This window comes from Myxine glutinosa, chromosome 1 (assembly GCF_964187855.1).
Source record: "Myxine glutinosa chromosome 1, kmMyxGlut1.1, whole genome shotgun sequence".
Lineage (NCBI taxonomy): Eukaryota > Metazoa > Chordata > Myxini > Myxiniformes > Myxinidae > Myxine > Myxine glutinosa.
In genome coordinates this window covers 148355148-148379640 of record NC_136261.1, presented here as the reverse complement: position 1 = coordinate 148379640, position 24493 = coordinate 148355148, and the positions used below count along the sequence as shown (strand labels likewise).

General features: G+C 45.5%; 1 protein-coding gene across 3 annotated transcripts in view; it reads left to right on the top strand.

The window, feature by feature from the left end:
* The window catches only part of LOC137429608 (importin-7), a 154222-nt gene that overhangs the window by 104403 nt on the left and 25326 nt on the right, over positions 1-24493 (top strand). For all 3 annotated transcript variants that reach the window (XM_078777984.1, XM_078777982.1, XM_078777985.1), the window contains one exon: positions 18123-18343. In XM_078777984.1, the coding sequence (XP_078634110.1) occupies positions 18123-18343 (221 nt within the window). The remainder of the gene's footprint in view (positions 1-18122; positions 18344-24493) is intronic.

Below are 24493 nucleotides of genomic sequence, written 5' to 3'. Positions count from 1 at the left end.
ACACATAAACGCGCACACACATAAACGCGCACACACATAAACGCGCACACACATAAACGCGCACACACATAAACGCACACACACATAAACGCACACACACATGCTGCATCTCCCCTTGTTAACACCCTTGCCCGCATTTCTTCTTTCAACACCTTTAGCCAACCGCCTACGCCCCGGACGATTTTGACGACCCCCTGACGAGACCCCACCAGCCGATTTGAGTCGAGTCCCCTACATAAATTACACATTTGGTGGGTCTTCGGGGTGTTTTGGGTCTTCGAGGTGTTTTGGGTCTTCGAGGTGTTTTGGGTCTTCAAGGTGTTTGGGTCTTTGGGGGTGTTTTGGGTCTTTGGGGTGTTTTGGGTCTTCGGGGTGTTTTGGGTCTTCAGGGTGTGTGTTGGTTTCGCGGATGTGTTGGTTTGGCGTGGGTGTGTTGGTTTGGCGGATGTGTTGGTTTGGCGCCTGTGTTGGTTTGGCGGTTGTGTTGTTTTGGCGGATGTGTTGGTTTGGCGGTTGTGTTGGTTTGGCGGATGTCTTGGGTTGGCGGATGTGTTGGTTTGGCTTTTGTGTTGGTTTGGCATATGTGGTGGTTTGGCGGATGTGTTGGTTTGGTGCATGTGTTGGTTTGCCAGGTGTGAAGAGAAGGACAAGTTCTGGTGTGCGATAGAGAAGCTGATGGAAAACGTGAAAGATGAGGAAGTTGTTGTGGTAGGAGGAGACCTAAATGGACATGTGGGAAGGAGTATGGATGGTTTTGACGGAGTTCATGGGGGTTACGGATATGGTGTGAGAAATGGAGACAGGTAGATGGGGAGACTGCATGTGAGAATTGTAATTGGGAGTGTTTCCCACCTGGTGGCCTGGTTGTTTGTCGGGACCGGGTGGATGTCACATTGCCACAACACCTCAACAGGGGGATGGAATTGAATCCTTGCTGTGCCAGGGCGGTGGTGCAGAGCAAGTGGGGGTCCGGGTAATGGAGCCGGACCGGGTATTTATTGGGGATATTGATGAAAGCCTGGCGGGGCCAGAAATGAGTTGTGATGACGATGGGGATGATTATGAGGATGATTTGATCCAGCGGCTGGGGACCTGGGATACTGGGACAGTCCCATGGAGGTAGGGTTTGACCAGGCCCAAAGGAGCCTGGGTAATGAGGTGAGTCGATCCGAGGAGGTGGTTGTGGTGACCGTGGGGACCCTCACCGTGCATATCGATTGGGCAACAGAGGCTCCGAAATTGGATACTTCTGAAAAGTATCGGATTTTCGGAAAATCGGAAAAATCCGAAAAAACGGATTTTGGAATCCGTTTGTTGGCCAAAGGAGCCTGGGTAATGAGGTGAGTCGATCCGAGGAGGTGGTTGTGGTGACCATGGGGACCCTCACCGTGCATATCGATTGGGCAACAGAGGCTCCGAAATTGGATACCCAGCTGGGGGAGTGTTTTGACTCAGGGCTGGATTTGGACCTTGGGGTGTCGGGAGGTCGAGCCTCGGGAAATTTGTTCCCTTTAGGGAATTTGGACCAGCTGCAGGGAGGGGCAGAACAACCGGTGGTAGAGGTTGTTACCTGCAGCTGCGGTGATTGGACATCTGGAGCCAAACTTTCTAAAATAAAATTTAAAGTTAAATTAAAATGGGAGTTTGATTTGGCGCAGCCATGGGGAGAGTTGGTCCCCGGGCTGCGGAGTTTGGACCAGGAGAGGTCATGGGTGGTGGCCTTGGGGAAAAGTTGCTCCTTTGAAAATTTGGTTATGCCAGCCAGCTGGGGGGCTGTGATGGCGAGATTTGGACGTGGGGTCCAGCCTTGGGTGTCGAGGTACGACCTGGGTCCCATGGGGTGTCTGGTGGAGTGTGGCGTCCCTTGTCCATCGGGGAGCCGTCCGAGCTGGTGGCTCGGACCGACAGGGTCACCGGACCCTCGTAGGGGTTAAGTCCTCCAGGGGGTCCGAGGTGGTTTCTCAAGCCTGGGATGGCATTTATTGAGGACCACTAGGTGGAGGTGTTGTGAGTCACGCTTTGGTGGTGGCACTGCAGACGGCCAGCTTGGGCCTGATGTAGTGACCACCCGGGCATGCGGCCTGGCACCCTCCTCCTGAGACTTTGGGACAACCAGCATGTGGTGACCTGGCATGGTGGTTGGTCTATGGACGTGGGTCAAACCGAATGGACAGGAATGAGACAGCCTGCCGGACAACCATTGGGGCATCTGTGGAACGTGATGGTGTGAGAGTGACCTTCCACAGATGCTCCGTTATGATTTATGGACTCTCGGTTTGGGAAGGGAGCCATGGGGTTGTTGAATTTGGAATGTGTAAAGAGCCGAGCATATGGGCCATGCTCGGCTGGCATATGTATGGCAAAGCATCTTTCTTTGGTGAGTTCGTGAAATGTGAAAAATGTTTGGCATGGGTAATCTGCGGGTTAGATGCAAATTTAAGGGTGAATTTTGAAATGTCATGGTGGACACTGTATAGTGACACCATTATTGATTCAGGTGTGCTTGACCAGAGTGTTGGAGGCTGTGATAAAAATTGATAGGGTAGCAGGACAGCTTTCAACTGGTTGCGGGGGCGACTGTGCTGATATTTGGGACGCGGGATCATGGGGATGTAGTTGTGTGGTCTGAGGGTCAACGTGGTGTTATGGGTGTCCGAGGTGTGTGGACCATGTCTTCTGGGTGGGTCTCCTGATGGAGCATGGCTGTTGACTGGACCTTGGTGTGGTCAAGTGTGGGTGAGCACTGGGGGGGGCTGCGGTTCTGTGGACTGGGGGACGGGAGGGCGGCGTAGGTGACGTGAGGGGAATGCCACGCACTGCGACCGTCTTCCCCAGGGCCGAGGTTGTGTTTGCGGTAGTGTGTGTTGTGGCAGCAGGTGCTCACCACATTGGCCAGCTGGGGCTGGTGCAGCTGTGTTCCTCGCAGGGGGGCCGAAGGATGGATGGTGGGTCGCACCCTTATGGACACTCATGGGCCATGTTGGCGTTTTGACTGCTCACCTTGTCCCGATGACCCTTGCAAGATGACCCTTGCACGTAGCCACTGGTAGTTGTGTCGTGATGATCACTGTTGGATGCGGATCCACATACCTGCCAGTATAGTGGGGACAAAAGAGAAATTTGGTGAGATTTGATAGGCCCAATGAGAAATTATGGGATTTTGAGGGTGGATTGCACTTTGGGCTTGACCAACCGGAAGTTACCTGTGCGTCGAGGTAAGGCCTTGATGGTTACTGTCCCAGGCTTCAGGACTTGCTTGTGGAAATTTTGGGGACATGTAATTTGGAGTTGGGAGGCGGGTGAGGGTGATGACTGTTGCCGGTGAGCGGATGGAATGGAGGCCACACAGTGTCTTGTGGGTGGCGTATGTTTTTGTGTTGTGGTTATGTGTTTTGATGTGGTCGTGAGAGTGGAAACTGGAGAGTGAGTGATGATTATGGAGTTTTGGAAATGTTTAAGGATTTGAACTGTGAACTGGGGAATTTCACATGAGAGCAGGCCATGGCAAAGCTTTGAAACATCTTTTGAACCATTTCTATGAATTGTGCTGAGTTGTGCTGAGAATTGAATGGCAGCGGGGGAGGAAGTGTGTTTTGGGGATCTTGTGGGTGGGGAAGGTGTGTGTGTCCGCAGGTACGGATCAAGCTCTGAGGAGCGATGCCTGCCCTCTGCGGCAATTACCCCTGGCAGCCGGTGGTATCTGGAAATTGGAGCTCGTCGGTGGAGGGTCTGGTTGGGCGCCGTGGGGTGAGGAAGTCCCCCGGTGACCCGTGTTGCTGCGCTGAAGCAGGAGACCGCGGAGGAGCATGGTGTGTGTGGAGACCCTCACCGGCGGGGTAACGGCGGAAAAGGGGCTGTTGGGCTGCCATGGGCCAAGAGGTAAAGGGGGGGGGGGGGGGGCAATGAACTTGTAAGTCGGTTGACTTGTTTTTGGGACTGCGGGCACCACAGCCTGAAGTGCCCCCACCATCTTTTTGTGCGGTACCTCCCCGCTGCCTCATTGAGGAATGCACACACACGAATGACATCAATGCCATGGTCCTGCAGGGGGGTGTATTGTGTAAGTGCTTTGTTGACTTTTGAAATGCCTTGGTGAGTTTTGGAATGAGAATGTGTGGATAAGGGGTTTGTGTTGAATGAATGTGGGCGAAATCCACCGAGCCATGTCACTCACCTGTAACACCTGGACAGGGCCCGTGGAAATTGCGGGGGTGCATTGGGGATGGCCCCGCAGGTAAGGTTGTGTCTTGTGGCATCCACCGGGGGACACGGTCTGTAGACCGGGGTATGTACAAAGGTTAGAGTTTTTAATTTTGAGTCAGGTTTAAGTTTGTGGTTAAGTTAGGGTTGCGTGTTGTTTGTTTCCTCCCTTTGCAGGAGCAATGAAGACCATTGTAAATACATCATTGCATGATTATTAAGGGGTTTAGAATGTTAAGGAAATGTTGGTAGGTAGCCCGACTCACTTCCCACAGCCCTTTCTGATTTATTTCATAGGTTAATTAAGTGTGTGACAGTAAGTGTTAAGGCTGGAATGGTAGCGCCTGCAGTGAACCTTGCAGGAGCTACGGTTCCAGGGGGGGGGGGGGGGTGGGGGTGGCTGTGTTACGAATTTGGGTAGTGATATATTCATTCACAGCACATCTGAGTAGGTAACATGCTTCGACTGTCGCGATAGGGAATCTACCTGTAATTTCTGTGTGTTTAGGCGTTTTGTCGGTCAAGGTGTATAACTGTGGATCTACCAGGAGATTTGGGTGATCGGTAGTGTCGGGGTTAATGAGTAGAGCCCTTGTATGTCACCTAGTAGTCAAACCTTTGTCCCTTATGGCACTGCAGACCACGTAGACACTAGTTAGGACCTTCAGTACAACATTAATGACGCCCTTCCCCCCTGACATGACTTAGGAAGAAATCAGGCCAGAACACCGCCACAAATGGCCGCCACCATTTACACCTCCGCGAGGCCTATCCACCTCGCATAGCACGTGCTACAACACAAGGAGCAGGGACGAGAGTTGGAGTGACGCAGTGGGTGTGCCCCTGGACGAGCTGGCGAGTCGGGGGAGGCTCTGTTTGGCAGAGCAGTGCGCCAATGCGGACGTCACCGGCCTGGGATATGAACGGGGGCCGGACGCGATTACCAGAGTTCAGTTCAGTTCAGATCTGATCCTGAGTTTGTGCACAGTGCAGGCCAGAGGAGTTGGCGTTGAGTTGAGTACAGTCCCGGTGCGATCCCGAGTTGAGAGAGTCCTGGCCCTGGTTGGCTTGAGAGTTGGCTTGAGTCCGAGCCCGAGTGGAGTTCGCTTGCTTCGTGCAGCCCTGCGTTGCACCTTTGGTGCACGGACCTCGTGGGGGTCGACGAGGAGCCTGGAGTGGGCGCTGGCCCGGGCCTTCGCGGTGCTGGGGCGCTGGAGCAAGGGACCTCGTGGTGTGCAGCGGAGATTGGACGGACAAGACGAGATAAGGCCGCATCCGCGATTACATTTTACACAATGAACATGTTTCTTTTCTTTAGTTCGCAGCCCCTCGTTTGTATCTGAGGTGTGAGTGGGGACGTCCTGATTAGAATATTAGATTTACCGGTGCGTGTTTTTCCTGTCCCTGCCTTTATTTAATAAACCCTTGTATTACTTTTTGTACAAATACCTGAACGCAGTTTACCGGGTGGTTGATTTCACAGTTAAGGCTGCGGGGACTTGCGCCACGTCCCTCCATTCCGCGCGCTTCGGTGTTTTAGATTTTGGAATCCGCCATTGAGTTTCCGCCTCGGGGTTAAAGCCTTTGTGATCAGCAATCCGCGACCGCCAGATATTAATTTCGGCGGTTGTGCAACAATATGTAGATAGGGGATATAGGGGAAGGGAATATACACACACAGATAGAGGAAGAGTGGATATCTGTACCAGCAATGCCTTAACCTGATTTGTTGAAATGTTGGAGCCAGTTAAGGCATTCCTTGAAGAAAAGGAAAGGCCAAATACAACTGGAGGATTCACAGTTATTGACCAACTTCATGTTCCGTACTGATGTTATTCAACATCTGCGATATATGCGATATCAGTGATCTCTCTGACTCTCTTGAAAATCCTCTCTATCTCTTTGCTGATGACTCCACTCTCTGCCACTCCATTCCTCATCCCTCAGATCGGCAGTCTGCAGCCTCCTCACTCTCTGCAGACCTGGACAAAATCACAGACTGGGCAAACAAGTGGAACATGTCTTTCAATCCTGACAAATCTCACACTCTTACGATGTCTCTCTGAAAAGATCGACTGGACAACCCTCCCATCTACTTTCTGAATAATCCTCTCCAAGAAGTTCTGTCACTCAAGCTTTTGGGTCTCACTATCTGCCATGATCTTTTCTGGGAAAACCACATTTCCAACCTGGCCTCCAAAGCCAGTCGCCGAACGGGCATCCTCCGTCATGCGAAGTCCTTCCTTGGCACACCTGAGCTCCTCATCACATACAAGGCTTTCATCCGCAGCTCAATGGAGTACTGCTCTCCCCTCTGGGCTGGTGCTCCTGCCTCACACCTAGCTCGTCTTCACGCTGTTGAAACCAAAGCGTTCAGAATCATTGGAATCTCCCGCGATGACGCTGTCTCCGAGGGCCTTTCACTTACTCACCGCAAGTAGGTTGGTGGTCTTTGTGTCTTCTACCGACTCCTCTCCGGCCTTGCTCCCCCAGCTCTCTCTGTGCTCTGTCCCCCAAATATTCCTACAGGTCGCACAAGATCTGCCTGCAACCCTCTTATGGTTAAACTGCCAAAATCAAGACTCTCTGCTCACCTTCACTCCTTCATTCCTCTTTTCTCCTGCCTCTGGAACAAACTCCCTCACTCTCTTCAATCCCACTCCTCTCTCCAGGTCTTCAAATCAGCTGTTCACCACCATCTCTTATCTTCCCCCATCCAAAACCTTGATCTTTTCTACCCCCACTAATTTCACCCCAAATCCACTTTTTTGAAATACCAACTTGTTTCCTGGAAGTCCTTGGTGTCCTTGCATTTTATACCTATCCTGCCTCCCCCCAAGCCCTCTCCCTCCCACACATCTCCCGATGTCCCTGCTCTCAAATGTTGTGTTTGTGTGCTTCCCCTTCTCTCCCCATCTTGTCTACCGCTCCCCTTTTTATATACTTTGTTTGCTTGTTTGTTTGATTTGTTTGTTTGATAAATGTTAGCTCTTTCACGAGCCTCGATTCTGTATACAAAAAAAAATAAAAAACAAGTACACATACATTCAAAGTACACCGCCCCATGCCAAATAATTAAATATGCTGCAGCGCGGCATTGCCGGGGCGCCTCCGGCGCCCGGCAATACCGCAGTGCAGCTCATTGAGGCTGCATTGGGAGGGAGAGGTGTACACTAATTGATTGATTAATTGTATAATTAAAATCAATAAAAGATTATCACAAAATATTTTCATAATCAATTGGCTAATCGCATAACTAAACCACTAGTGCTTCATCCGAAGATGTATCTTTTAGAAATTTAATTAAATAAGTCATTTATAAAAAATTAAATAATTAATTGATTACTCAATAAATAATTAATCGATTAATCAATAAATAATTAATAGATGAAATGATTAATCAATAAATCAAAAATATCCTTGATAGCCACATCACTTGGTCACTCATGTCCAAATATTAGCTTCCCAGCTCAAAAGGTGCCTGAGATATTGGCCAAATGAGAAAGAAAATAAATAAATGATTAATAATGAAAATAAATAAATAATAATCATAAAAAAATTAAATTATTAATCAATTTGGTCAGAGAACACATAAACTACCACTATTTCATCAGAATCTGTAACTTAAAAAAAAAAAAATTTTTTGTCATTAATCGAATAATTAAATAATTAATCGATTAATTGATTAATTAATAAATCAAAAATATCCTTTGCAGTCTAATCACCTGGTCATTGGCATGTCCAAATATCAGCTTCCTAACTCAAAAGGTGCCTGAGTTAATGGTCAGAAGAGAAAGGAAATTTGATTAATTAAATAAGTACTTAATTAATCGCTAATAATTAAATAACTCCTCAATTTATTGATTAATCAAAAAAAAAAAATACCGTTTTTGACAAAGGACTTGCTCACTATTGTGCTGAAATTTCAGCTTCCTAGCTCAAAGGATGGCTGAGATATCGCCCGGACAACCAAGAAAGAAAACAAACAAACAAGAAAGAAAACAAGTACACATACATTCAAAGTACACCGCCCCCATGCCAAATAATTAAATATCCTACAGAGCGTCATTGCCGGGGCGCCTCCGGCACCCGGCAATACCGCAGTGCAGCTCATTGAGGCTGCATTGGGAGGGAGAGGTGTACACTAATTGATTGATTAATTGTATAATTAAAATCAATAAAAGATTATCACAAAATATTTTCATAATCAATTGGCTAATAGCATAACGAAACCACTAGTGCTTCATCCGAAGATGTATCTTTCAGAAATTTAATTAAATAAGTCATTAATAAAAAATTAAATAATTAATTGATTACTCAATAAATAATTAATCGATTAATCAATAAATAATTAATCGATTAAATGATTAATCAATAAATCAAAAATATCCTTGATAGCCACATCACTTGGTCACTCATGTCCAAATATTAGCTTCCCAGCTCAAAAGGTGCCTGAGATATTGGCCAAATGAGAAAGAAAATAAATAAATGATTAATAATGAAAATAAATAAATAATAATCATAAAAAAATTAAATTATTAATCAATTTGGTCAGAGAACACATAAACTACCACTATTTCATCAGAATCTGTAACTTTAAAAAAAAAAAATTTTTTGTCATTAATCGAATAATTAAATAATTAATCGATTAATTGATTAATTAATAAATCAAAAATATCCTTTGCAGTCTAATCACCTGGTCATTGGCATGTCCAAATATCAGCTTCCTAACTCAAAAGGTGCCTGAGTTAATGGTCAGAAGAGAAAGGAAATTTGATTAATTAAATAAGTACTTAATTAATCGCTAATAATTAAATAACTCCTCAATTTATTGATTAATCAAAAAAAAAAAAATACCGTTTTTGACAAAGGACTTGCTCACTATTGTGCTGAAATTTCAGCTTCCTAGCTCAAAGGATGGCTGAGATATCGCCCGGACAACCAAGAAAGAAAACAAACAAACAAGAAAGAAAACAAGAAAACAAACAAGAAACCAGAGTGAAAACTGAGTACTCTCTTTCAGTGTGCGTCACTGCCGAGCCCCCTTTGGTGCCCGGCAATGACGATTTGCAATGCCTGGAGATGGCATAGGAAAGGAGCGGTGTACAACAAGAAAACAAACAAGAAACCAGAGTGAAAACTGAGTACTCTCTTTCAGCGTGCGTCACTGCCGAGCCCCCTTTGGTGCCCGGCAATGACGATTTGCAATGCCTGGAGATGGCATAGGAAAGGAGCGGTGTACAATAAAAATCTGAACTTGGCCCTCCAAAGAAATAGTAAACTCATTTCTTGCCTGACTGACACAATCTTCACTCTCCAGAACACATTATATTTTGTGGGGGAACCAAAAGTTGAAAGACTTTAATCGCTTTTCTCATCTCAAGAATATACAAAAAATATTCTCTATAATTGAAGCAGAAGAGCAAACTTGGAGAAAAATACAGCAGCAAATTGCAAGGATTCATGGTTATTCTCCTGTCAGATTTGAAGACATTCAGAACTTGAAACCTGACCTTGCCTTCCTAACCCTCACCACAAAACCTCTGGTGTCAGATACTTCTGCTGTGGAAATGCAATGACTGGCTCTCCAGGAGGGCATAGGTGTACCAATGGTTCCTAATTTGCAGTTTACTACAATCTAGTTATGTAGACAAGTGCCAGGTATCCACAACTCGAGAAGACTAGCGTGTGTCTTGTATCAATATTAGGCAGAATATCCGGCAAATCGCTCTACTCTGTGATCAAGTTCGTGAAATTGAAACCCCATGTGTTGATTGACAAATACTTCACTGAGCTCTTCTGTACCATATGATATATCAGCCTGACATCAAGTAGCTCCCATCCATAATGAGACCCACAGCATTCAGCAGCGACTGGCAGTGTTATGGTTATGACAACACTACCAGTTGCTGCTCGGATGTGAATCCTTTAATAAAATCGTGCTGACGCTGCAGAATACATGTGAAATGGTTTGTCTTCTTCTTCACGGTCATAAAATAACATTGGTATTTGGTTCGTCGGGTGAGAAAATTTTCCCACCCCTGCTATATAAAAAGAGAGCTTATAATGAGCATAAAAATCAAAACAACCATGCCACTAAGGTGATGAAAAACCTGGTACTGGAACTATTTGAACACCTTTAATAGTATTAAGGATAGTGACTGAGGAAAAACTGATTTGACAATTGAAATTGACTGCTCCAATCGTCTGGGGTTATTACAGACTTCAAGAAAACTTCAAAACAATGACTGAATAAATGAATGAATGATCGTTTTAAGGCCATTTTCCCTGCTAGAGCGGGGGTTAGCCTTGCGGGCCCCATGACAATCATGGTTCCCTGTTTGAGGCAATGTTTTTATGGCCGGATGCCCTTCCTGACGCCAACCCTTGGTTGCCTCTTACGATGCGCAGGGATACGGTGTACCTATTCTAAGCCGGGGTACACACCGGGATCATTCATCCCAGCAAGCTGGTACTCAATTTGCCGACCTCAGAAGGATGACAGGCTTAGTCAACCCCCTGGCGTTAATTCAGCGATCGACCGGGATTCGAACCCAGGATCCTAGGATCCCAATCCGGCACCCTAACCGCTAAGCCAATGACTATAGATGGTTTATATGCTTTGGCATCCCAGATACCCTTTTTCCTTCAAATACAGATGATATTTTACCGACAAAAGTATCAACAACTTCATGAAAGTAAAGTAGTCAGAAAAGCATAATGATTTTCTTTATGCTAAGTTACATTGATAAAGCTGCAAAGGGCTGGCAGGATGGACTAGAGTTACATACACATACACATACACACATACACACACGCACACACACCTTTAGGCTGTCTAGCCTGGGTTGGAATCCGAACTCAGCTATGAACCGTCATCCTGGTTGTTTCACACGGAGGGTGATTGATCAATGTGTGCCGTCCCTTGGATGTACAGGGTGTACCAAAAAGGCCTGGACAACTTTGGTTGTTGATATATTTAGTACTACAAATGATATAACAATAACCTTTGTCGTATATGATACAGAAACTCATATAGTTTTCTTGACCTTCAGGTTTGTTGGTTTAATGTAAAAGAAAATTGCGAATCCACAGGAGAAAGCTCAGTGTGTCGAATGGTTCATCAAAACGAGATCCAACACGCATGTTAAGCGTAATTTCTGTACAAGGTATGGAAGGAATCTACTATTGCGGACGAGTATCAGAGAGTGTCACATGAGGTTTAAGGAAACTAGAAGTTGTCAGAAACAGAAAAGTACCGGTCGGCCAAGCACAAGTGCAGCAGACGTTGAACGAGTGAGTGAATCATTTCAACAAAGTCCCAGAAAATCAATCCGACGCACATCCAGAGAACTGGGACTACCAACCACCACTGACTGTACACAGGATTTTGCAGAAAACACTGAAGTTTTATGCCAACAAGGTGAATTCTGCAGGAACTCAAACCAAATGACAGAACTGAACTCAAGGCGTTTTCCTTATGCTCTGTCACATCGAGGATGATGCAGATTATCTGAAAAAGGTCATGTTCACAGACAAAGGTTGCTTTCATGTATTGGGGAAGGTTAACCAGCACAATTTGAGAATCTGGGGCTCTGAAAACCCCCACGTGGTCATTGAACACATATGTAACAGTCCAAAGGTTAGTTTGTGGTGTTCCTTGTCAATGACCACTTGGTGGGTCTGTTTTTCTTTGCGGAGGAGATGGTGACCTCATCAATTTACATGAACATGTTGGAAGGATTCGCCTTCCCACAGATTGAAGACCTGCAACCTGATATCATTTCTCAACAGGACGTCGTTTCCCCTCATTGGGCCTTATTTGTTCAAGCCGTCCTTAATGAAACGTTTTCAGGTCGCTGGGTTGGCCGAGATGGACCTACCGCCAGCCCCCACGATCACCAGACCTAACGCCACTTGATTATTTTCTGTGGGGTGTTGTCAAAGATGTCTACAACACCAAGGTGGCAAACCCGCAATCGTACTCAAATCACAGCTGCATGCACACTGATGGACACAAACATGGCAAGAACTCTAGTACCACCTTGATGTCCTGCACATGACAAACGGAGCTCACATTGACGTGTATTGATCGTGCACACAAAATTTTGAGTTTCTGTATCATACAAACCAAAGGGTATTGTTGTATCATTTGTGGTTCTAAATATACAGACTTGGCATTTAATATGGAATATATATATTTTTCTTGACTTGGGTTTACTTTCTGAACTCGGTATATCAATCTGGTGAGTTTCTTTTCCGCTTTGGTGATTTATTTGTTCAAAGAACCATGTCACTGATTGTCTGTCGCAGCAAGAAGTCAATAACAGGATTATATCACAGGTGGCGTGACAAAATGTACGGACAGGTACATTTGACGATTGGCTTCACAATCGGGTATATAAGGGTTATTGCGTTCTGTATTCATGGAAAACAACTGCTGCACATCTACAAAAGTTATTGCCGCTTCCCCTGGAGATGGTCCGTCAACTCGACAATGCTGTTTGTCATTTAGTGGTGGCTTTACGAAATTCCGGCATGAAACAGCGTGCTATTGCATGGCAGTATGGCATCACTCAAGGTCAGGTGTCAAATATCCTGAAACTAAATGCTCAGAGGGGTGTCCCTACTCCAATACCGAGGCCAGGACGTCCCCGCAGAACCACAAGGAGGGATGATCGCCAGCTGCACCGGTCAGTCCGCAATGGCCGTACCAAGTCAGCTAATCGGCTTCGGGCTGAGTGGCAGCAACTGACAAATGTGCCTGTATCCAGAAGGCTAGTCAACCAACGACTGGTTCAAGCAGGCTATCGCGCCAGGCATCCCCTGAGAAAGCCACGTCTGACCAGACAACACCGCCAGCGCCGATTGCAGTGGGCCAGAGAGCACCGTCAATGGCAGCCAGGACACTGGAATCACGTGATCTTCAGTGACGAGTCTAGATTTCTGGTCTATCGTCAAGATGGCCGCGTCCGAGTGCGCAAACAAGTGCATGAAGCCTACAACGAAGATTGTATAGTGCCAAGAGTCCAAGCTGGAGGTGGTGGGGTGACCGTTTGGGCTGCTTTTCATGCAGGGGGCAAAACTGACCTGGTTGTTCTGAATGGAAACCTGAACCAGTTCAAGCACAGGGCCATTCTGGAAGAAACATTGCTTCCATTTGTTCCTGCAGCCTTTCGAGGAAACTTTGTCTTCCAAGATGACAATGCACAGCCTCATCGTGCTCACATGATCCAACACTTTCTTGCTGACCGTGGTGTAGAGCATGTGGAGTGGCCTGCCATGTCCCCGGATATGAATCCGATAGAGAACTTGTGGGCAGAATTAACGTGTCAAATCGACAACTTGGACCAGCAGCCTGCCTCTGTGCGTGAATTGCAGCAGACTATTGTCACTGCATGGCAAGCGATTCCTGTCCAAACCTTGGCAAATCTCGTGAACAGCATGCCTCGACGTGTACGTGCTCTCCTGAATGCTCGTGGGGGTTACACGAAGTACTGAACTGTAATTTTACTGTCCGTAATCCCAGTCGTAATTTAACTTTTGTTTTTGTTAAAAACAAATTTGGGCTAATGTGCAAAATAAAGAGATACTTCTGGAAAACGCACAGAAGTTTAACACAGTACTGTCCGTGAATTGAGTTCGATATCAGTTTGCATCACTTTCAAGGATCAATTTATTTGCTTCGAAATGTCATATGTGGTTTTTGTTTCTTTTAAAGGTCACGTTAACAAAATCTAGAATAATTTCAACATAATTCCAATGAACTTTTGGTTCTAAGTCATCTTGAAAAGTAAGTTCACCCCCACAAAAAAAAATTCCATATTAAATGCCAAGTCTGTATTAACAACCAAAGTTGTCAGGGTGTTTTTGGAACACCCTTTACGGTAAACTGGATGTCTCGCATGTCAGCGTTCATTGGTCAACGTTGAAGATCCCACGGTGTTCTTCCCGAAAAGTCAGTGAGCTATTGCATGGCCAAAACTCCAAATTCCTGCCCTGACTTCCTGAGTCAGAGTAAAGGCCCAACTACGACCATAGCCTAGTAACTGCCAATGCTCTGCATCGGTCATGGTACATGATTATAATGATTATTATGATTAAGAAAGCTGCAAGGATTTCAATGTGATTTTTTTTTTTCCCCTTATGCTCATGGAGGAGCTAAATTACAAAGGAAAGCAGGTTTATAGACTGCAGGGACAGAGATATGGGGATTAGGGATATGCACAAGGAGGAGGAATAACAAAAACCAGTAAAAATGGCCCAGAGAGGAGCAGAATGGCAGAGTGGCATATAATTAATTGGTGTGTGGCAAAGATTGTGGATGTGCAGGAGGTAATGATGGTCAGCATATTTGAAAGACCAAAGTGAGGAGGACAAGACAATGGACACCAGGAAACTTGTCCACAATTGGGGGATAAGAGTATGAATATTTGTAGGTGAGCAAGCAGGCTGGACTGAGGAATGCATGCCACCTCGGCTGGCTGGCTAAGGAAGAGCGGATGTAGTAGAGGGTGTGTGAAGCAAGGCCTGATGCAAGCTTGTATGAAAGAGTGGCGACCAAATTGCTGCCAGTGGGAGTGTGACAATTCCTGGGTATTCGCTGCCTGTCTTAAAATCCCTGTGGTGCAGAAAACCTTTTTTTTTAAACCATCTTGAGATGAGTAAGGTGGCAAGCAGGAACACCATCCCAGAGCAGGAAGCCATACTCTGGAATTTTGTTTGAAAGTGTTGTGCACCATGATAAGCTCTGTGTGGATGAAGAATTCCTTGAAGTTTTTTTTATGTTGGAGGCTCCATGCACAGGCTGTGTAGCCCTCATCGAGGCCAGGCTGTAAATAAAAGAGAAGAAAAGTGCATGTTTGTTTGCGAGAAAGATTAAAGTTATCCCGGTAGCGATAGTTTGAGTGAGACAGAAAGTAAGAGCAGCAATCCTGACGGAGTGTGCAAGATGGTTCCGGGTACCACCCTGGTCTGTTGCTGTCTACGACCTACTACTACCTAAGTAGTAGGTCGTAGACACATGGAGAATACTCATGAAGTAGACACATGGAGAATCTCTCTACATGGAGAATACCCAGGCGGCATCTCGCCATCTACATTTCATGGTGATTTGGAAATATTATCCTCCCATAAAAGGTGATAGCAGATGGTAAGGCCAGTGAGTTATAAGGACTTACACCTCTGACTCACTGTCCAGATAAGTAGATTGGTTAGTTTGATCTGCCAATTATGTTGGAGAGACAGTGTGAAAGTGTGCGACTTGCTGACGGTCATTTTCTCTAGGTCTAGGATGATTGACACTCGGACCTTGACATTTGTGGTTTATAACGTGACCTGCTTCTGCATTTACAAAAAAAATTTTAAATTTTTTTTTAAATAGCCACATTAGGAATGGTCTCCTATATCCACCACCACTGATATAAATTCAGCCTGAAAACTCTTCCACAGAAACCTGCTCTCTCTTATGCACCGATTCATCCCATCTCTTCAATTATATTGTTCTCATTCTCCCGCTCTTGGTACTCCAAATCCTGTCGTGAGCCAACAACTTTAAAACAACTTGCATTCTTCTCCTCGAAGGCAAATCCAACTGAAGACAACCTCAGATAATTCCACAAGGCTCGCAAAAAGTGAGTCTACTCTCTGTGGAGCCAGAAAACAACATCTGTCCAATCAAGAATGAACTTTCAAACTTGTCTCGCTCCTAAAACTTGGTGGCACCGAGTTAAGACTTGCACCCTCTGCTCACTCCATGTTTTTTCCCTCTCAGGTATCTGCACGACGCATGCAGTCCTCCATATTCTCGTGAAACTGCCTAAATCTAGAACCACTGCTCACCTCCACTCATTTATTGCTTTTTCCCCGCCTGTGGAACCACCTTACTTATTCTTTTCAATCTCATTCTTCCCTCCAGGTCTTCAAGGCAGCTGTTCATCACCATCTGAGATTTTCTCCAATCCAAAACCATGATCTCTTTTTCCCTCCCCTGCTCCCATCTCTCCTCCTTCCAAATTTCCAGTTTTCACTCCTGAGAGTTCTCTTCTGTATCCATCGTGTCCACCCCATGCATCCTCTCCTGTCCCCCCCCCCCCCCATCCCTTGCCCTCCTCCCCATTCCACCTCACATCCATTGTTTGTCCAAGTCTGCCTCTCTTTGCCGTTCCTTTGGTCCTGCTGCATCCTGATCCATTCAGCATACTAGTATAGCTCTAATAACAGGTATGCCCAGGTCCTGTATAGGAGGCATGCATGTTAAACAATAATTTCTGTACACCGCAAAAAAAAGATAGTCCAAATAATCAGGAACAATGTTTTTGTCCTGTGTAATCTTGTTTTATTAACCTTCCTCCATAAATGTTTTGCATCAAAATTTGATGATTTCTTCTTTTGACTTCTTGTGAATTTTGCAGTACCACATGTTAAATTAGAAGAGCACTTGGTTGAGTGCATGCACCCACCAGGCTGATCAGTTTACGTTTTTTATCCCACTGATAGGCCTGATCTGGATCGAGACCTGAAGAAAAATCGAATTTGCTTGTTCTTGTCACCTAACCAACTCTTCCACTAAGTTTTGTGATAATCCGTCCACAACCTTTTTTTAAATATCATGCTATATATTGTTTTTGGCCCGATCACTAAAATGAAGAATCACTTGAAATATTTCAAAAATTTCTTTTCAGGATCTTCACCAAAATCTAATCAATTTGTCCTCGTCACATACCCAACAGGTCCAGCAAATTTTGTCTCAGTCAAGTTTCATCCGAATGCATCCCCAACTTTTTTGAGATATCCTGTTCACAAACAGACAAACAAATAGACAGGGGTGAAAACACAACCTCAGTCCAACTTTGGTGGTGGAGGTAATGATGCTCTTGGAAAATATATATCTTATTCAGAAAAATGCAAAATATGAAAAGTACTATAGTTGTGCTGCATTCGGTATCAGAATTCTCAGCTTTTGTTGTCAAATTTTCAACCAACCTTTATTACGAGAATATGGAGAACACTAATTTATTTTTTTTATTTTTTTGTATACAAGATCGAGGCTCGTGAAAGCTAACATTAATCACACAAAAAGTCAAACCGACACACAAAACACAAAAAACAAGGGGAGCGGCAGACAAGATGGGGAGAGAGGGGGAACACAAACACAACATTTGAGAGCAGGGACATCGGGAGGACTTGGGGGGAGGTGGGAGAGGTATAAAACATGAACACTGCAAGGACTCTGGGGTGAATTACCGGGGGTAGAAAAGATCAAGGTTTTGGATGGGGGAAGATAAGAGATGGTGGTGAACAGCTGTTTTAAAGACCTGGAGGGAGGAGTGGGATTGAAGGGAGTGGGGGAGTTTGTTCCAGAGGCGGGAGAAAAGGGGAATGAAAGAGTGAAGGTGAGCAGAGAGCCTAGACTTTGGCAGTTTAACCACAAGAGGGTTGCAGGCAGATCTTGTGCGACCTGAAGGAATATTGGGGGGACAGAGCACAGAGAGAGCTGGGGGAGCAAGGCCGGAGAGGAGTCGGTAGAAGACAGAAAGACCACAATTGTGCAATAAAATGCACAATTTCTTTAACCTATTTTTGTGAAGTTTTGTTTGAGTAAATTGCAGACCCAGGTGGGCTTTGCTTTTTGAGATGCTTTTGAGATGCTTATTGGACACAGCTATAGCTTATAAAGCTATTCTTTTTAAAATTTATTTTATGACTAACTACTCAAAGGTTATTTATTATACAGAAGAAAATGGATATATGTGACAATTTATATTCATGTATTTTTGGTTTTCCTTAAAGAAAGAAATCTTCATTTTCCCATATGCAAGTGAATTCACTTGGTGATGTCTCCTTCTCTTGTTTTGGATGCTCAATCTGAAGTTCAGACATGACATCACTTTTTCTTTTTTTCTCGGTGCATTTGTCTCTAGGTTATCCCATTGTTCGTGGAAACTGCTTTGGAGCGGCTAACACGAGAGGTGAGCTCCAGTGAACTTCGAACAATGTGTCTTCAGGTCGTCATCGCTGCACTTTACTACAACCCTCCGCTTGTTATTGGCACACTGGAGGGCGTGCGGCCACCCAGCAGCACAGAATCAATTACAGGACACTTTGTTTCCTGCTGGATTGATGATACCGACTGCTTCCTGGGGTAATGAACTTGTCTCCTACCATTGCTTCTTGGTCTCTACTGACGATTTAGACTTGTCTTGTGTATACAATTTGGGACTTCCATTAAATCATTGTGAAGAATGCACATTAAGCTTTCTTGTAGGTTATACTGAAACGGTGTACAATTTTTTACCATCATTGTTTGTGCTTTGGAGTTTTCAAGCAGCATATTCAAAGCTGGGTCCATCATTTTAAACTGTTGTAGAATTACCGCACAATTGGAAACACCTTTAATTTGTACAAAACCTAACTTTCCTCTTCATTACTCTATTTATTACAAAGTAAAAATGAACAACTACTTTGGGTTTCGCCACCCTCAATTTCGCCACCGTGTCCCTCTATCCCATGTCTCCCTTCCGCACGTCCCCCACGTCCCACTCCTCCTCTTTGACCCCACCGCGCCTCTGCGGCCCCATTATGTCCCGCCCCTTCTCTGCACCCCCACATCCTGCCACTTCTCCTCCTCCTCCCCCTCCCCCAATCACTTCTCTACGCCCCACCCCCTCATCCCGCCACTTCTCTATGCCTCCCTCCCCTGCTCCCCCACATCCTGCCACTTGTCTGCACCCCCACGTCCCGCCACTTCTATGTGCACCTTTTGACGTCTACTTTTCAACAAACCTTTATGAGAATATGGAGAAAACTATTTAATAGTTTGGTCATAATGTCAAAGGGCAGAGTCACAGTAAGTAGAAATAGGCCTTATCCCGTCTGCCGCCGCGCTGCGTGAGATGGCAGGATTTTTTTCCCATTGCTTCCATGTTTCTTTATTTACCATTGAGCTTCAGTGTCTCTTTCCAGCTCGTAACATTTTTACCATTTGAGCTTTTGTCATCAAATTTTCAACCAACCTTTATTACGAGAATATGGAGAACACTAATTAATAAAATGCACAATTTCTTTAACCTATTTTTGTGAAGTTCTGTTTGAGTAAATTGCAGACCCAGGTGGGCTTTGCTTTTTGAGATGCTTTTGAGTTAATTCTGTTATCGCTCTTACACAAGCTTCGACTTTGTACACAAAAAACTTTTTTATTTACATTTGGGATAGACAAAATTTCAGGTTTGGATGACTGAGCTTTTGAGGTATCGTGCAAACAAAGAATCAACAAAGAATCAATCGACAAACAATCATGCCGCCATCCGCCATCGACAAAGAACTGATTGACATAATGAGACTTCCTGTTCAAAGTTTTACTGATTAAGTGATGACTTTAATCGTTATTGATCTTTAATACCTCCTCAATAGTTTGTCACCTCTTTAATAGTTTGATAGACTTTAATAGTTCCTCACTTCTTTAAGAATAGTCCTCTTTAAGAGCAACCCAGGTGGTGTAATGGTTAGACTGTTAGAGCGTCGGCTCTGAGTCTGGGAGGTCGGTGCTTCAAATTCTGGTCGAGTTCGAAACTCTACGAAGAAACTCTATGGAAGACTTTAAAAATGGTATGTGTTGCTTCTTTGCTTGATGCTCATCATTTAAAAAGGATAGAGCACGGACAGACAACTATAAGATGGTTATCGTGCAGGCTTTGATGGGCCTAATGGTCTCCTATTCCGAAGTTCCATGTAACCCTCTGTCAGTGTGGTGGGGCTTTGGACATTGTTAGTAACATGCAAAAGGGGTTTGAGATACCCCACCACACTAACGGAGCGTTAAATGGAACTCTTATTTATTCTTTTTTTTTTTTTTTTTTTTTTTTGTTCTTATAATTTGGTTCCACTCTCAACCAAACTCTGGTTGTAACCAAGGATTCTCCGAAGAGACTTTGTTCTAAAGGAGTTGAGTCTCATTCTCTGGCCCTTGTTGAGGGTCCAAGTCTCGCATCCGAAGAGCAAGACTGGAAGCACCAAGGACTTAGACTCTGACTTTCGTCCTCCTGCATAGATACTGACAGTGCCACACAGCATAGATACTGACAGATCCAGTGAATCCATGACTCTCCAGGCCCGACACAGATGTCTAGCAATCTCTGGCTCACAACATGCGGAGACATAAATAACACTGCCAAGGTAAATGAATCTATGTGACCTCAACATCTTCGCCACAAACTGGCACAGACAAGACAGCAGCATTCAAGATGTCATTGAATGCCTGTATCTTGGTTTTCACCCAGGAAATCCGTAATCCCAGCGGCTCCGCCTCCTCATTCAGTGCCTGGAGGGCCCCCGTAAGAATATACAGCGTCTCCACAAAGATGACTGCATCATCTGCGAAATCAAGGTCGGAGATCTTGACACTCCCAAATGATGCACCGCAACCTGACCTCTCCGACATCCTCCCCAGAATCCAGTCCATACAAGCGCTGAAGGGTGTGGTAGCCAGTACACACCCCTGCCGAACTCCAGTAACAACTGGAAATAAGTTAGAGATGGAGCCACCACACCTCACAGCACTCTCAGTACCACAGTATAGTTCAGAGATCAGATTGATCAGCATTGGTGACACCCCACAAAGACCAAGAATCCTGCAGAGGGCATCCCGATTCACCGAATCGAACACTTTGCGGAGATCAACATAGGCTGCAAGCAGTCCCTGGCGAAACTCTCGCTTGGGTTCGGTGAGGACCTGAAGCGCGAGGATACGGTCAATCGTTGACCTCTTTGGTGTAAAGCCCAACTGCTCTGGTCGCTGGTGCTCGAGCAGATGGCGGGGAACCCTCAAGAATGATCCAAGCAAAGACCTTGCCCGGCACTGAGAGTAGCGTCACCCCCCGGTAGTTGTTGCAGTACTGGTGATCACCCTTCCCTTTCCAGATGGGGACAACAAGGCCCCTCTTCCAGTCAGTTGGGATGATGCCTGTGCTCCAAACGGAGCATACAACTGCATGCAACGACTCGAGTACAGCATTTCCACCAGCCTTGAGAAGCTCAACATGGATTCCACAAATCCCAGGAGATTTGCCCACTTTCAGCCGGTTCACCACTGCCTGTGTTTCCACAAGTGAAGGTGGTTCACAGTTAATTGGGGGGTTCAGCATTTTGGATAGCAACACCCTTGATATCCAATTCAACAGCCGTTGGGTCAACCTGGTACAGCCGCTCAAAGTAACCGGCCCAGCAGGCCTTCACTTCAGACTCCTCTGTCAAGAGGCCACCATCCTCTGCTCTAACTTCAGTACACCTAGGGACAGGCTTCGAGGAACGCAATGCACAGATTCCTCTGTAAGCAGGACGAGAATTACATGTCCACAAGTAATGCTCTACCCTGTCACAGATTCCTCGCACATCGGCCTCCTTGTCTGCCCTCAGCGAGCGGACAGTTTTACGCCTCAACTCCCGGAACTGTTCAGCTCTGCCATCGGGCCTGGCTCTGCGACTCTGGTTGATGGTATCAAGCGTCTCCTGAGACAAAGTTCTTCTTCGCCTGACGGTGGGTTCCAAGACAGCCACTGGCAACATCAAGCATGATGGTCTTGAAGGCACTCCACAACTCCTCAGGATCCACTGAAGCATCTAGATCCCCCCCCAAAACCCCACTCAACCTGCTCACAAACTCCTCGGCTACACTTTCCTCCTTGAGCTTGCCCACATCCAGCCGAGGCTGGGATGGTAGCATTCTCGTGGATTTGAGCTGCAACTTCAGAGTTGCTAAAACAAGCCTGTGGTCAGTGTTCAGGAACTGAGCACTCCGGTAGACCCTGAAGTTCCGGAACATCCGCCATTGACCATCAATGAGCACATGGTCGATCTCCTTCGCCACACCACCAGCATTGGAATACCAAGTCCAGCGATGAGGCTGTGGGTGCTGAAACCATGAGTCAGCTACCCTAAGCCCATGACTTCTTTCAAAGCCGAGGAACTTGGTGCTATTCTGGTTCACAGTCACAGATCCATGGGGATCAACACGTGCCTCATAACCATCCTTGTCAGTGCCAGTTGATGCATTGAAATCCGCCAAGACTAGAAGAGTATCTCTCCTGGGGCACTGATTAACCACAGACTCGAGCTTGGCATAGAATGCCTCCTTCACAGTGATATCACTTTCCTCAGTCAGAGCATATACAGAGATCAGGGAAATGACACCCAAAGAGTGACGAATCCTCAGTCTTATAATACGCTCGTTGACCGGTGTTACCTCGACTATCATTAGTCAGCTTATTGGACACAGCTATAGCAACTCCCTGGGCATGGTAACCGTCAGTGACCAGACCAGTAGTAGATGTAACCACCCACCATGATCTCACCACTATCCGGCCTCCAAACCTCAAAGTTCTGCAACACTGATGTTCAAACGCTGGAGCTCAGATGATAATAGAGACAGGTGATCATCCTCTCTTAGAGTAAGAATGTTCTCGGCACCCACCTGAAGGGACTGCCTCAGGTTAACCCAAGGAGACCGTCGTTTGGTGGGCGACGCCTCAGCACCACCCCGACGCACACCTCCACAACTCAACCCAGGAAAGTTACCCGATGCGTTTCCTCCTATTATCAAAGAATGGGGGTCCTGAAGGCTTTGCCCCAATCCCGTCATCTGGTAAGCTGCCCTGTGAAGGGCAGCTGCATAGGAGGTGTGGGTTTTTTTTTTTTAGTTGTGTTATTTGTGCGTGTTGCAAAATTACATGTTTTTATGGTGGCTGGAGTACAAATCTTGCCACCAACCTCCGAGAAAATGGTAACCCGACTGCAGTTGGATGTCCGCAGACGCAGTTGGGCACCAGATATGGATGGCCGTTGGCTCACAGTGAGCTCCTTCGCCCTTTGACAGGTCTTGTTTTGGCCCTGCTAGGTGTCCACATCCAAACACCCCCTGGGGCGACTACACCAGTTGAAAAAAAAACCTTTTTCCTACCCCCAAGAAAATGTGTGACTACTCTTTGTCTGGCTCCTACCCATTGACCTGCCTGGCTAGGTAAGACCTACCAAATGCAAAGCTCCCGCCCATATAGCCCAAAGGGTCACAGGAGCACACAAGCCTCCCCACAACGATCAAAGTGGTAGTCACAATCGGGGAGACAGAAGTAAGCAAGTAAACAAATCTGTTCTTAATTGTGCTCGTTCACAAGACCCTATATAACTTTGGCTGAAGCTTCCCTGTTTTGATGATTTATTTGAACTCTGCAAAGCTTTTGCTCTTGGAAAAATAAAGCAATTATTTCTGGTCCTTTCTTTTGAAAGACAGTATAACTTAGGTCGGTCAATGCTTGTTTGTACATGCTCTTGTAAGGTAAAAACGCTTGCCTACCTAAGTTATACTGGTTGGAACCAGTATACGTATAAGTTGTAAACGTAAACGCCAGGAACGTATAAGTTGTAAAGTTTTGTTCTCACAGCAGCACCATTGTATTAGAAGGGAATTTGCATGTCACTCGGTTTCTCGCTGGATTCCCTGCTATCTGTTCATCCTTACAAATCATGTATCTATCTGATGCACTCCAAAACTACCAACCAAATATGTGCATAATGTGTGCTGGCTGTCTGCATGAAAAAAAACACGATGTTTCTCTGACAAACAAGAAAGTTATCCAGTTGGGGTGAAAGTTTTTGTGTGCACTGTGTGTGACAAATACCTGAGAGGATCATCGGATAATTGATTGCATTCACTGTACTAAAACAATGTTTGACGTACTGTGAAACAGGGTACTGTGAAACCCGACATTCGTAGACCCTGCGTATTCACTGTTAATAAAATGTGACCGGATTCTACATTCACGGTCCTATGCTTCATGTACAGTATTCGTGTTTGTGCAGGCAAAATGGATTCTTGCATAATTTGTCACAGATTTTTGATCAGGAACCTTGAGTGATTATCTCGTTATATATCTGTTGTTTAGTTTTAAGTTTTATGATTCCTTTAGTACGTACACGATTAAAGTGTGATCCCCAAAGCACGTCTCCATACTGGAAATACCGTAGCTGCCGTTTTGGCTGATTGGAATTTAAGCTTGAGGGAAGATGCGGTAGTTTTTGGTCTTATGAGTCCTTTAGTCTGCACATGATTAAAGTGTGATTCTCAAAGCACTTATTGATTCCAGAAATAGTTGCTGTTTTAACCGCTCGGAATCCAAGCCTGAAGGAAGACATGACGCTCCGCATTATCTTACGACTATAGACATTACGTTTAAATTGCATAGTTTTAAACTTCCCGGCATCACAGTCCTTGTTAGAATTTCATTTTATGAAATTGCCCACA